General features: G+C 45.1%; 1 protein-coding gene across 1 annotated transcript; it reads right to left on the reverse strand.

Moving 5' to 3' along the window:
- Positions 1–4289: 4289 nt before the first annotated feature.
- Positions 4290–14835, reverse strand: LOC134931581 (putative N-acetyltransferase 8B). The gene is made up of 2 exons (XM_063925427.1): positions 14772–14835; positions 4290–6240 (listed from the first exon to the last, which is right to left on the reverse strand). The coding sequence occupies exon 2, from the start codon at positions 6229–6231 to the stop codon at positions 5560–5562; it is 672 nt and encodes a 223-aa protein (XP_063781497.1). The 5' UTR covers positions 6232–6240; positions 14772–14835; the 3' UTR covers positions 4290–5559.
- Between the last annotated feature and the right edge of the window lie 396 nt (positions 14836–15231).

Raw genomic sequence — 15231 nt, forward strand, 5'->3', positions numbered from 1 at the left:
CGAGTGCCGACACAGAGGTAGCTACAGCCATGGACTACCGTACTGTGTCTGCTGCTAATATAGACTGGATGATAATGAGATGAAATCAATATAATATCACTAGTACTGCAGCCGGACAGGTATGTATATTTATTATGTAATGACTGATGACGGACCTGCTGGACACTGTCAGCTCAGCAGCACCGCAGACTGCTACAGTAAGCTACTATACTATAGTAGTATGTACAAAGAAGAAAGAAAAAAAAAAACCACGGGGAGGTGGTATACAATTATGGATGGACTGCCGAGTGCCGACACAGAGGTAGCTACAGCCGTGGACTAACGTACTGTGTCTGCTGCTAATATAGACTGGATGATAATGAGATGAAATCAATATAATATCACTAGTACTGCAGCCGGACAGGTATGTATATTTATTATGTAATGACTGATGACGGACCTGCTGGACACTGTCAGCTCAGCAGCACCGCAGACTGCTACAGTAAGCTACTATACTATAGTAGTATGTACAAAGAAGAAAGAAAAAGAAAAACCACGGGGAGGTGGTATACAATTATGGATGGACTGCCGAGTGCCGACACAGAGGTAGCTACAGCCGTGGACTAACGTACTGTGTCTGCTGCTAATATAGACTGGATGATAATGAGATGAAATCAATATAATATCACTAGTACTGCAGCCGGACAGGTATGTATATTTATTATGTAATGACTGATGACGGACCTGCTGGACACTGTCAGCTCAGCAGCACCGCAGACTGCTACAGTAAGCTACTATACTATAGTAGTATGTACAAAGAAGAAAGAAAAAAAAAAAACCACGGGGAGGTGGTATACAATTATGGATGGACTGCCGAGTGCCGACACAGAGGTAGCTACAGCCGTGGACTAACGTACTGTGTCTGCTGCTAATATAGACTGGATGATAATGAGATGAAATCAATATAATATCACTAGTACTGCAGCCGGACAGGTATGTATATTTATTATGTAATGACTGATGACGGACCTGCTGGACACTGTCAGCTCAGCAGCACCGCAGACTGCTACAGTAAGCTACTATACTATAGTAGTATGTACAAAGAAGAAAGAAAAAAAAAAACCACGGGGAGGTGGTATACAATTATGGATGGACTGCCGAGTGCCGACACAGAGGTAGCTACAGCCGTGGACTAACGTACTGTGTCTGCTGCTAATATAGACTGGATGATAATGAGATGAAATCAATATAATATCACTAGTACTGCAGCCGGACAGGTATGTATATTTATTATGTAATGACTGATGACGGACCTGCTGGACACTGTCAGCTCAGCAGCACCGCAGACTGCTACAGTAAGCTACTATACTATAGTAGTATGTACAAAGAAGAAAGAAAAAAAAAAACCACGGGGAGGTGGTATACAATTATGGATGGACTGCCGAGTGCCGACACAGAGGTAGCTACAGCCGTGGACTAACGTACTGTGTCTGCTGCTAATATAGACTGGATGATAATGAGATGAAATCAATATAATATCACTAGTACTGCAGCCGGACAGGTATGTATATTTATTATGTAATGACTGATGACGGACCTGCTGGACACTGTCAGCTCAGCAGCACCGCAGACTGCTACAGTAAGCTACTATACTATAGTAGTATGTACAAAGAAGAAAGAAAAAAAAAAACCACGGGGAGGTGGTATACAATTATGGATGGACTGCCGAGTGCCGACACAGAGGTAGCTACAGCCGTGGACTAACGTACTGTGTCTGCTGCTAATATAGACTGGATGATAATGAGATGAAATCAATATATATGTATATATAATATCACTAGTACTGCAGCCGGACAGGTATATATATTTATTATGTAATGACTGATGACGGACCTGCTGGACACTGTCAGCTCAGCAGCACCGCAGACTGCTACAGTAAGCTACTATAGTAGTATGTATAAAGAAGAATGAAAAAAAAAAAAACCACGGGTAGGTGGTATACAATATTATATATATATATATATATATATATATATATATATATATATATATATTATATACAATTATATATATATATATATATATATATATATATTAAACTGGTGGTGGTGATTGATTATTAAACTGGTGGTCAGGTCACTGGTCACACTATCAGCAACTTGCAAGTAGTACTCCTAAGCAGACAATCACAAAATATATTATACTGGTCTGGTGGTCAGTGTGGTCACAATGGCAGTGTGGCACTGACTCTGGCAGCAAAAGTGTGCACTGTACGTTATATGTACTCCTGAGTCCTGCTCTCAGACTCTAACTGCTCCCCACTGTCAGTGTCTCCCCCACAAGTCAGATAATTAATACAGTCACACTATCTAATCTATATCACTTCAGCAAGTAGTAGTAGTATAGTAGTACTCCTCCTAATAATGCTCCCCAAAATTACTACTACTGTGTCTCTCTCTACTGTCTCACTCTCTTCTCTAAACGGAGAGGACGCCAGCCACGTCCTCTCCCTATGAATCTCAATGCACGTGTGAAAATGGCGGCGACGCGCGGCTCCTTATATAGAATCCGAGTCTCGCGATAGAATCCGAGCCTCGCGAGAATCCGACAGCGGGATTATGACGTTCGGGCGCGCTCGGGTTAACCGAGCAAGGCGGGAAGATCCGAGTCGCTCGGACCCGTGTAAAAAAACCTGAAGTTCGGGCGGGTTCGGTTTCCGAGGAACCGAACCCGCTCATCTCTAGTAAGCAGTAAGTCATACCACACGCTTTATGTCCATGGTATAAGAAGCTGTTTCTGTATTCTTTCTTACTGCCTGAGACTTTGTGGTCATCACAAGCATCCCTATACTTTTCCTGTTTCAGTGTGCGAGGTGCATTTCATATTTTTGTGCATTTTTTACCTGTGCCCATTTATTCCTTCTCAATGTCCGGTTGGCGTGCGTAATGAGCCTCTACATGTGACATCAGATACTTTCCATTTAAACCACTCTGGCTATTCTGTGGTTTCTGTGAAACAGGTTTCGTCAGCATTGGTGTAAGCATTATTCCACCGGACCTCCTAATGCTGACCCGCTTGTTGTTGATTCTTTTTGTTGTGAACTTGACTACTAAAATGTGTCTGAATTATTGCTGCTTATTCCGAATGTGGCCTAAATTTCCACCACAGTACCTGTGTGGTTCTTCTGTATTGTCATATGCAGAGATCAGGGCTGGCAGCAAACAAATGATAACACTTATGCATTCTGGCTGCAGACAAACTGAATTGGTTATACCCTCTGGGATCAGGGCTGGCGGCAGACAAGCTGCATTAGTTATGCACTCAGGACTGGTGGCAGTAAAACCCGTAGTCTGAAAGATGCCAGTGTCAGGATGGGAGAAAATGGCACAAAGCAATGGACAGAGTCGGCAACAAGGAGTTTAATACAGAAATGTCGATTCAGCTACATAGGAACTACCACCAGCAACTGCACAATGTGCTAGCAGCTATTTACTCACAGGAGCCAATGACCCAATCATTTCATCATAATAGTCCAGATGTTGCAGCCTAAACCTAATCATACACTTCATACCCAAAAACTGCCACCTGGGGAAGAGAGAACATCTGCAGTTACTGTGGCCTCTCTGAATATATAGAAGAGGAGATATAGCAGGGAAGACATAGAGAAAATGAATGTGACTGCTATGGGGCCAGGTGGTGAACTTTCCAAGTGAACCACCTGGCCATATAGCAGTCACATTCATTTTCTCCATACCTTCTCTGCTATACTTTCTCCTTCCAAGAGCACAGTGTACTGATGCATATTTGTGTCTATGCAGAAGGTGCGTTTTTACATCCAACTCTACATCAGGCCCTTAAGCCACATTCGTAGACTTATAGAGCAATGTCTGTGATGTGGCTGCATAATATAACCTTCTGAAAGCACAGAAAGGGGATGTACTGGCCAGGGCTATGTAAGAGAAGACTACACATATTATCTGGCCAGGGCTATGTAAGAGAAGACTACACATATTATCTGGCCAGGGCTATGTAAGAGAAGACTACACATATTATCTGGCCAGGGCTATGTAAGAGAAGACTACACATATTATCTGGCCAGGGCTATGTAAGAGAAGACTGCACATATTATCTGGTCAGGGCTATGTAAGAGAAGACTGCACATATTATCTGGCCAGGGCTATGTAAGAGAAGACTACACATATTATCTGGCCAGGGCTATGTAAGAGAAGACTACACATATTATCTGGCCAGGGCTATGTAAGAGAAGACTACACATATTATCTGGCCAGGGCTATGTAAGAGAGGACTACACATAATATCTGGCCAGGGCTATGTAAGAGAAGACTACACATATTATCTGGCCAGGGCTATGTAAGAGAGGACTACACATAATATCTGGCCAGGGCTATGTAAGAGAAGACTACACATATTATCTGGCCAGGGCTATGTAAGAGAAGACTGCACATATTATCTGGCCAGGGCTATGTAAGAGAAGACTACACATATTATCTGGCCAGGGCTATGTAAGAGAAGACTACACATAATATCTGGCCAGGGCTATGTAAGAGAAGACTACACATATTATCTGGCCAGGGCTATGTAAGTGAGGACTACACATATTATCTGGCCAGGGCTATGTAAGAGAAGACTACACATACAGTATTATCTGGCCAGGGCTATGTAAGAGAAAACTACACATATTATCTGGCCAGGGCTATGTAAGAGAGGACTACACATATTATCTGGCCAGGGCTATGTAAGAGAAGACTACACATAATATCTGGCCAGGGCTATGTAAGAGAAGACTACACATATTATCTGGCCAGGGCTATGTAAGTGAGGACTACACATATTATCTGGCCAGGGCTATGTAAGAGAAGACTACACATACAGTATTATCTGGCCAGGGCTATGTAAGAGAAGACTACACATATTATCTGGCCAGGGCTATGTAAGAGAGGACTACACATATTATCTGGCCAGGGCTATGTAAGAGAAGACTACACATAATATCTGGCCAGGGCTATGTAAGAGAAGACTGCACATATTATCTGGCATGGGCTATGTAAGAGAAGGCTACACATATTATCTGGCCAGGGCTATGTAAGAGAAGACTGCACATAATATCTGTCCAGGGCTATGTAAGAGAAGACTACACATAATATCTGGCCAGGGCTATGTAAGAGAGGACTACACATATTATCTGGCCAGGGCTATGTAAGAGAAGACTACACATAATATCTGGCCAGGGCTATGTAAGAGAAGACTGCACACATTTTCAGGGAAAGAAAAGAAGCATTTTTCTCTGGGAACAAAACACAATGGTTATCACAGAATCCATATACACTATGCTCATCCTATCAGAAAGCTACTTTACTTCAGTTCCACTTGACTTCTCTGCAGTTTTGATAGGTACAATATTTACAGAACATTGGACATAATCATTTCTGCATGTCTTTTCATCTAATTTGGAAGCCTTTATGAAATGTGCATCCTCTGCTATGTGGGTCCTACATGTAAATCAGATTCATTAATGTTACGTTGTACATGGATCTACATCAGCAAGTGTGCAGTACTTCTTCAGTCCTGTGTTGGAAGAACATACCAGTAGTTAATGTCACGTAAGTCAATCAATTCAGCAAAGTAGTAGTTTAGGTAAAATGTGCGAGTTCTCCTGAAACCAATCTTCTCATACAGCTTCCAAGAACTGATCTGAAATACTGAGGTGTCTAAAGTCAGAGCCTGGAACCCTCTCTTCCGGGCAAAGTCGATGACTGTCCTGCACAAGGCTTTAGCAATTCCTTTGCCTCTATGTCTTTTGCTTACTGATAATCTCTTGAGCTCCATAAGTTTTTTATCACCAGGGTGACAAAAGGGAGCAGCCGCCACAATTCCCACCACCTCCCCAGCTGACTCTGCCACCCAAAAACAGCAGTCGTCCCGCTGACAATAATATTTCCCAATGTCCAACATGTCTTGCCTCAGGCTTTGCTGGAGGTAGGACGTGAAGACATGTCTGTTGATGAACCAGAGGATGAGTAACGCGATGATTACCACCATAAGAGATATGGCAAAAGATCCAGTGGTTAGTAAAGGAACCAATGACCCCACAGCAAGGAGGAACCGAATGTGTGAAAGGCTAAGTGTATGGCGGAAGGAAGCTTTGATGTGTTCTATAAGGCCACGTGCAAATATCTCTCTCACGATCTGGTAATCTGAGTCCTGGTAGATCCGGATGAAGTGATCTGCCATGTTCTCCTCCTGTAACATATAAAGACATTAAATGTCCTTAGTAATGTGCGGGATTACCAAGGTTTTATTATAAGTAAATGTCATTTAGGAAGTATCAGAAAATGCTAATAATAAATTGATCTCTACAAGCAATAATTTACACTCATTTTCAGTCTATTCTGAATACCTCACACCTCACAATATTATTTTTAGTCCTAAAATTTGCACCAAGGTCGCTGGATGACTAAGCTAAGCGACACTAGTGGCCGACACAAACACCTGGCCCATCTAGGAGTGGCACTGCAGTGTCACGCAGGATGTCCCTTCCAAAAAACCCTCCCCAATCAGCACATGACGCAAAGAAAAAAAGAGGCGCAATGAGGTAGCTGACTGTGTGAGTAAGATAAGCGACCCTAGTGGCCGACACAAACACCGGGCCCATTTAGGAGTGGCACTGCAGTGTCACGCAGGATGTCCCTTCCAAAAAACCCTCCCCAATCAGCACATGACGCAAAGAAAAAAAGAGGCGCAATGAGGTAGCTGACTGTGTGAGTAAGATTAGCGACCCTAGTGGCCGACACAAACACCGGGCCCATTTAGGAGTGGCACTGCAGTGTCACGCAGGATGTCCCTTCCAAAAAACCCTCCCCAATCAGCACATGACGCAAAGAAAAAAAGAGGCGCAATGAGGTAGCTGACTGTGTGAGTAAGATTAGCGACCCTAGTGGCCGACACAAACACCGGGCCCATTTAGGAGTGGCACTGCAGTGTCACGCAGGATGTCCCTTCCAAAAAACCCTCCCCAATCAGCACATGACGCAAAGAAAAAAAGAGGCGCAATGAGGTAGCTGACTGTGTGAGTAAGATTTGCGACCCTAGTGGCCGACACAAACACCGGGCCCATTTAGGAGTGGCACTGCAGTGTCACGCAGGATGTCCCTTCCAAAAAACCCTCCCCAAACAGCACACGACGCAAAGAAAAATAAAAGAAAAAAGAGGTGCAAGATGGAATTGTCCTTGGGCCCTCCCACCCACCCTTATGTTGTATAAAAAAAACAGGACATGCACACTTTAACCAACCCATCATTTCAGTGACAGGGTCTGCCACACGACTGTGACTGATATGACGGGTTGGTTTGGACCCCCCCCAAAAAAGAAGCAATTAATCTCTCCTTGCACAAACTGGCTCTACAGAGGCAAGATGTCCACCTCATCATCACCCTCCGATATATCACCGTGTACATCCCCCTCCTCACAGATTATCAATTCGTCCCCACTGGAATCCACCATCTCAGCTCCCTGTGTACTTTGTGGAGGCAATTGCTGCTGGTCAATGTCTCCGCGGAGGAATTGATTATAATTCATTTTAATGAACATCATCTTCTCCACATTTTCTGGATGTAACCTCGTACGCCGATTGCTGACAAGGTGAGCGGCGGCACTAAACACTCTTTCGGAGTACACACTTGTGGGAGGGCAACTTAGGTAGAATAAAGCCAGTTTGTGCAATGGCCTCCAAATTGCCTCTTTTTCCTGCCAGTATAAGTATGGACTGTGTGACGTGCCTACTTGGATGCGGTCACTCATATAATCCTCCACCATTCTTTCAATGGTGAGAGAATCATATGCAGTGACAGTAGACGACATGTCCGTAATCGTTGTCAGGTCCTTCAGTCCGGACCAGATGTCAGCATCAGCAGTCGCTCCAGACTGCCCTGCATCACCGCCAGCGGGTGGGCTCGGAATTCTGAGCCTTTTCCTCGCACCCCCAGTTGCGGGAGAATGTGAAGGAGGAGATGTTGACAGGTCGCGTTCCGCTTGACTTGACAATTTTGTCACCAGCAGGTCTTTCAACCCCAGCAGACTTGTGTCTGCCGGAAAGAGAGATCCAAGGTAGGCTTTAAATCTAGGATCGAGCACGGTGGCCAAAATGTAGTGCTCTGATTTCAACAGATTGACCACCCGTGAATCCTTGTTAAGCGAATTAAGGGCTCCATCCACAAGTCCCACATGCCTAGCGGAATCGCTCCGTGTTAGCTCCTCCTTCAATGTCTCCAGCTTCTTCTGCAAAAGCCTGATGAGGGGAATGACCTGACTCAGGCTGGCAGTGTCTGAACTGACTTCACGTGTGGCAAGTTCAAAGGGCATCAGAACCTTGCACAACGTTGAAATCATTCTCCACTGCGCTTGAGACAGGTGCATTCCACCTCCTATATCGTGCTCAATTGTATAGGCTTGAATGGCCTTTTGCTGCTCCTCCAACCTCTGAAGCATATAGAGGGTTGAATTCCACCTCGTTACCACTTCTTGCTTCAGATGATGGCAGGGCAGGTTCAGTAGTTTTTGGTGGTGCTCCAGTCTTCTGTACGTGGTGCCTGTACGCCGAAAGTGTCCCGCAATTTTTCTGGCCACCGACAGCATCTCTTGCACGCCCCTGTCGTTTTTTAAATAATTCTGCACCACCAAATTCAAGGTATGTGCAAAACATGGGACGTGCTGGAATTTGCCCATATTTAATGCACACACAATATTGCTGGCGTTGTCCGATGCCACAAATCCACAGGAGAGTCCAATTGGGGTAAGCCATTCCGCGATGATCTTCCTCAGTTGCCGTAAGAGGTTTTCAGCTGTGTGCGTATTCTGGAAAGCGGTGATACAAAGCGTAGCCTGCCTAGGAAAGAGTTGGCGTTTGCGAGATGCTGCTACTGGTGCCGCCGCTGCTGTTCTTGCGGCGGGAGTCCATACATCTACCCAGTGGGCTGTCACAGTCATATAGTCCTGACCCTGCCCTGCTCCACTTGTCCACATGTCCGTGGTTAAGTGGACATTGGGTACAACTGCATTTTTTAGGACACTGGTGAGTCTTTTTCTGACGTCCGTGTACATTCTCGGTATCGCCTGCCTAGAGAAGTGGAACCTAGATGGTATTTGGTAACGGGGGCACACTGCCTCAATAAATTGTCTAGTTCCCTGTGAACTAACGGCGGATACCGGACGCACGTCTAACACCAACATAGTTGTCAAGGCCTCAGTTATCCGCTTTGCAGCAGGATGACTGCTGTGATATTTCATCTTCCTCGCAAAGGACTGTTGAACAGTCAATTGCTTACTGGAAGTAGTACAAGTGGGCTTACGACTTCCCCTCTGGGATGACCATCGACTCTCAGCAGCAACAACAGCAGCGCCAGCAGCAGTAGGCGTTACACGCAAGGATGCATCGGAGGAATCCCAGGCAGGAGAGGACTCGTCAGAATTGCCAGTGACATTGCCTGCAGGACTATTGGCATTCCTGGGGAAGGAGGAAATTGACACTGAGGGAGTTGGTGGGGTGGTTTGCGTGAGCTTGGTTACAAGAGGAAGGGATTTACTGGTCAGTGGACTGCTTCCGCTGTCACCCAAAGTTTTTGAACTTGTCACTGACTTATTATGAATGCGCTGCAGGTGACGTATAAGGGAGGATGTTCCGAGGTGGTTAACGTCCTTACCCCTACTTATTACAGCTTGACAAAGGGAACACACGGCTTGACACCTGTTGTCCGCATTTCTGTTGAAATAGTACCACACCGAAGAGCTGATTTTTTTGGTATTTTCACCAGGCATGTCAACGGCCATATTCCTCCCACGGACAACAGGTGTCTCCCCGGGTGCCTGACTTAAACAAACCACCTCACCATCAGAATCCTCCTGGTCAATTTCCTCCCCAGCGCCAGCAACACCCATATCCTCCTCATCCTGGTGTACTTCAACACTGACATCTTCAATCTGACTATCAGGAACTGGACTGCGGGTGCTCCTTCCAGCACTTGCAGGGGGCGTGCAAATGGTGGAAGGCGCATGCTCTTCACGTCCAGTGTTGGGAAGGTCAGGCATCGCAACCGACACAATTGGACTCTCCTTGTGGATTTGGGATTTCGAAGAACGCACAGTTCTTTGCGGTGCTACTGCTTTTGCCAGCTTGAGTCTTTTCATTTTTCTAGCGAGAGGCTGAGTGCCTCCATCCTCATGTGAAGCTGAACCACTAGCCATGAACATAGGCCAGGGCCTCAGCCGTTCCTTGCCACTCCGTGTGGTAAATGGCATATTGGCAAGTTTACGCTTCTCCTCCGACAATTTTATTTTAGGTTTTGGAGTCCTTTTTTTACTGATATTTGGTGTTTTGGATTTGACATGCTCTGTACTATGACATTGGGCATCGGCCTTGGCAGACGACGTTGCTGGCATTTCATCGTCTCGGCCATGACTAGTGGCAGCAGCTTCAGCACGAGGTGGAAGTGGATCTTGATCTTTCCCTAATTTTGGAACCTCAACATTTTTGTTCTCCATATTTTAATAGGCACAACTAAAAGGCACCTCAGGTAAACAATGGAGATGGATGGATACTAGTATACAATTATGGACGGACTGCCGAGTGCCGACACAGAGGTAGCTACAGCCGTGAACTACCGTACTGTGTCTGCTGCTAATATAGACTGGTTGATAAAGAGATGTCGTAGTATGTATGTATGAAGAAGAAAGAAAAAAAAACCACGGTTAGGTGGTATACAATTATGGACGGACTGCCGAGTGCCGACACAGAGGTAGCCACAGCCGTGAACTACCGTACTGTACTGTGTCTGCTGCTAATATAGACTGGTTGATAAAGAGATGTCGTAGTATGTATGTATGAAGAAGAAAGAAAAAAAAACCACGGGTAGGTGGTATACAATTATGGACGGACTGCCGAGTGCCGACACAGAGGTAGCCACAGCCGTGAACTACCGTACTGTACTGTGTCTGCTGCTAATATAGACTGGTTGATAAAGAGATGTAGTAGTATGTATGTATAAAGAAGAAAGAAAAAAAAACCACGGGTAGGTGGTATACAATTATGGACGGACTGCCGAGTGCCGACACAGAGGTAGCCACAGCCGTGAACTACCGTACTGTACTGTGTCTGCTGCTAATATAGACTGGTTGATAAAGAGATGTCGTAGTATGTATGTATGAAGAAGAAAGAAAAAAAAACCACGGTTAGGTGGTATACAATTATGGACGGACTGCCGAGTGCCGACACAGAGGTAGCCACAGCCGTGAACTACCGTACTGTACTGTGTCTGCTGCTAATATAGACTGGTTGATAAAGAGATGTCGTAGTATGTATGTATAAAGAAGAAAGAAAAAAAAACCACGGTTAGGTGGTATACAATTATGGACGGACTGCCGAGTGCCGACACAGAGGTAGCCACAGCCGTGAACTACCGTACTGTACTGTGTCTGCTGCTAATATAGACTGGTTGATAAAGAGATGTCGTAGTATGTATGTATGAAGAAGAAAGAAAAAAAACCACGGTTAGGTGGTATACAATTATGGACGGACTGCCGAGTGCCGACACAGAGGTAGCCACAGCCGTGAACTACCGTACTGTACTGTGTCTGCTGCTAATATAGACTGGTTGATAAAGAGATGTCGTAGTATGTATGTATAAAGAAGAAAGAAAAAAAAACCACGGTTAGGTGGTATACAATTATGGACGGACTGCCGAGTGCCGACACAGAGGTAGCCACAGCCGTGAACTACCGTACTGTACTGTGTCTGCTGCTAATATAGACTGGTTGATAAAGAGATGTAGTAGTATGTATGTATAAAGAAGAAAGAAAAAAAAACCACGGGTAGGTGGTATACAATTATGGATGGACTGCCGAGTGCCGACACAGAGGTAGCTACAGCCGTGAACTACCGTACTGTGTCTGCTGCGACTGGATGATAAATAATGATATAAAAAATATATATATATCACTACTGCAGCCGGACAGGTATATATATTATATAATGACGGACCTGCTGGACACTGTCTGTCAGCAGAATGAGTTTTTTATAGAATAAAAAAAAAAACACCACACAAGTGAAGTCACACGACGAGTGTTTAACTTTTTCAGGCAATCACAATATAGTATACTACTAACTATACTGGTGGTCAGTGTGGTCAGGTCACTGGTCAGTCACACTGGCAGTGGCACTCCTGCAGCAAAAGTGTGCACTGTTTAATTTTAATATAATATGTACTCCTGGCTCCTGCTATAACCTATAACTGGCACTGCAGTGCTCCCCAGTCTCCCCCACAATTATAAGCTGTGTGAGCTGAGCACAGTCAGATATATAATATATACATAGATGATGCAGCACACTGGGCTGAGCAGTGCACACAGATATGGTATGTGACTGTCTTGTACTCCTGGCTCCTGCTATAACCTATAACTGGCACTGCAGTGCTCCCCAGTCTCCCCCACAATTATAAGCTGTGTGAGCTGAGCACAGTCAGATATATAATATATACATAGATGATGCAGGCATGCAGCACACTGGGCTGAGCAGTGCACACAGATATGGTATGTGACTGAGTCACTGTGTGTACCGTTTTTTTCAGGCAGAGAACGGATATATTAAATAAAACAACTGCACTGATGGTGGTCACTGTGGTCAGTCACTAAACTCTGCACTCTCTTCTACAGTATCAGCCTCAGGTCAATCTCTCTCTCTCTCTCCTAATCTAAATGGAGAGGACGCCAGCCACGTCCTCTCCCTATCAATCTCAATGCACGTGTGAAAATGGCGGCGACGCGCGGCTCCTTATATAGAATCCGAGTCTCGCGAGAATCCGACAGCGTCATGATGACGTTCGGGCGCGCTCGGGTTAACCGAGCAAGGCGGGAAGATCCGAGTCGCTCGGACCCGTGAAAAAAAACATGAAGTTCGTGCGGGTTCGGATTCAGAGAAACCGAACCCGCTCATCTCTAAAAAAAATCAAACCCAGAAACAGCTAAACAAACAAATGATGCAAAAGCAGCATACCATGTATTACATACAAAGCTATATATCGCTTTCTATTGCAAGACTGGTGTACGATAACAACCTCTGGGCAGAGATGTAACTAGAACTGTTAGCGTCTGGGGCACTGACACCCACCAAGCAATCAGTTTTAACAAAATGAACCCAAAATATTAATTCCCTGTGCCGCTGCCCCTCTCACCCAGCCCTAGTTGTGGCCCTGCCTGTGGGTGTAATGAGAGGAACTGCTCTGTAACCCTATAGGGCAGAGGTTCCCAAACTGTGTGCCGTGGCTCCCTGGGGTGCCTCGGGACACTTGCAGGGGTGCCCTGGGTTGGTGGTCCAGGACCAATTCAAATTATTTATGGTCAATATAATAGACAAAACCAGTGCTGGTGGCTGCCAGTCATAAAATATGTGGCCAAACAGAAGCAAATCTTGTCCCTCACCACATCCCTGACCCTAAGTATGACATATAAACGTGATCTACTTAATGTAATATTTCTTTCTAAATTTCTCAATAAGAAATTTTTGGCCTAGGGGTGTCGTGAAAAAAATTCTGATACTCTAGGGCGCCGTGATTCAAAAAAGTTTGGAAACCACTGGTGTAGGGTAAATAACACTTGCAACAGCTAATCCACACCGCTATGTATTAAACTTCCAGGGCTCATATCCAGGCATCTCAAGGTGGGGCTTAGTTGTCCTCTATATGATCTTCTTGGCAGTTTCTTATCCTGATTGAATAAATTTTAAAACAATTTATTGAATAGAGAATAATATTTCATTATACTGCAAAATAACATCATGTGGACCAATTGCACGCTATATGTACATTTCCATGTTGGGTTGCTACCTTGGCCAACTCTCTGACAACCCCAACCATGAACAAGAAAATAATAACAACAGCAATGTTGCTAGAATTGGACATCATTTATTGATACCAATATGGAAAGTATGAGAAATGGTGGCAGGAAGAAGGGGGCAGAAAGATAAGCACCGGAATATTGTCCCTCCTGGTCCAGCAATATGTAACAGACGGCAGCATCCTACCAGTGTAGTATAGATCCACCGGATCACCAGCTCTTCATATCATGGCAAACAATAGAACCCATCCGGTAAGGAGGCAATGCTGACCTCCAGATAGGGTACATCAGCCAACCCCTAACGTCAACTGATATAAAAAGTAGAAACCATCAATGGTGAAATGGCCCCTGTCTGTCAGTGTGGTAAAGACTACCTCCAGCCACCAAAAGACTGCACAGATTACTGTTAGACGTGTCAAGTCCACAGCAGGACTCCCTGAGCGGCAATGCCAGAACCACCCGGGAACAATAGCAGACAAGCTGACAGGGAGTTCAACAACCACTCCAAATCCATCACCAAAGCCCACTGCAAACCATGGAAGTATGCCTATCTACTTAAGCCATACCCCCCAGAAACCAAGAAAACCCAATGGTCCCACAGAGGTAGGTAGGAGACCAGCCCCCCACACTGTAACCCCAGAAGTGCCAGAGGTAGGTATGAGGCTAGCCCCCCCATACTCAAACCCTAGAAGTGCAAGATTTAGGTAAGAGGCCAGCCCTCTATACTGTAACCACTGATGTAGCAGAGGTAGGTAAGAGACCAGCCCTCCATACTGTAACCCCTGAAGTAGCAGAGGTAGGTAGGAGAGCAGCTCTCCATACTTTAACCCCAGAGGTAGGTGTGGGACCAGCCCTTCTTATTGCAGCCCCGTCTTGCTGCACATGTGCCATACCTGCAGAATTGTAGATCCCAGACGTCGCTGGCTTCATGGAGCTCTCATATGTCTCAGAGCGCATTCTGCTGACAATTACCAGCGTTGGCTGCAGTTATTTATTTGTGTAATGATTAGCCAAGCACTGGTCACAGCTAACCACAGCGTTACTTATTCCACCACCCTCTCATCAGTCAGAAGCTAAGAGTAAGATACAATTTCCAGGGTCACTTTCTATAGACGTCATGAATTCCACCTACAGTATGAGTGGTCATAGGAGACTACACAGGGATATAACACTGGTCTGTACATAATACAATGACACCATATAGTAACCACTCAGCCTAAAGGCGAAGTAAAGACACTCTCTGGCAGTAATATAAGTAGAAGGCTGGGTGCTACTCAGCCCAATCATTATTATTATCATTTATATGGCACCACAATGGGTCCACAGTGCCTTTCACAGAGCAGGATTCAGTGT

This window comes from Pseudophryne corroboree, chromosome 1 (assembly GCF_028390025.1).
Source record: "Pseudophryne corroboree isolate aPseCor3 chromosome 1, aPseCor3.hap2, whole genome shotgun sequence".
Taxonomy (NCBI): Eukaryota; Metazoa; Chordata; class Amphibia; order Anura; family Myobatrachidae; genus Pseudophryne; species Pseudophryne corroboree.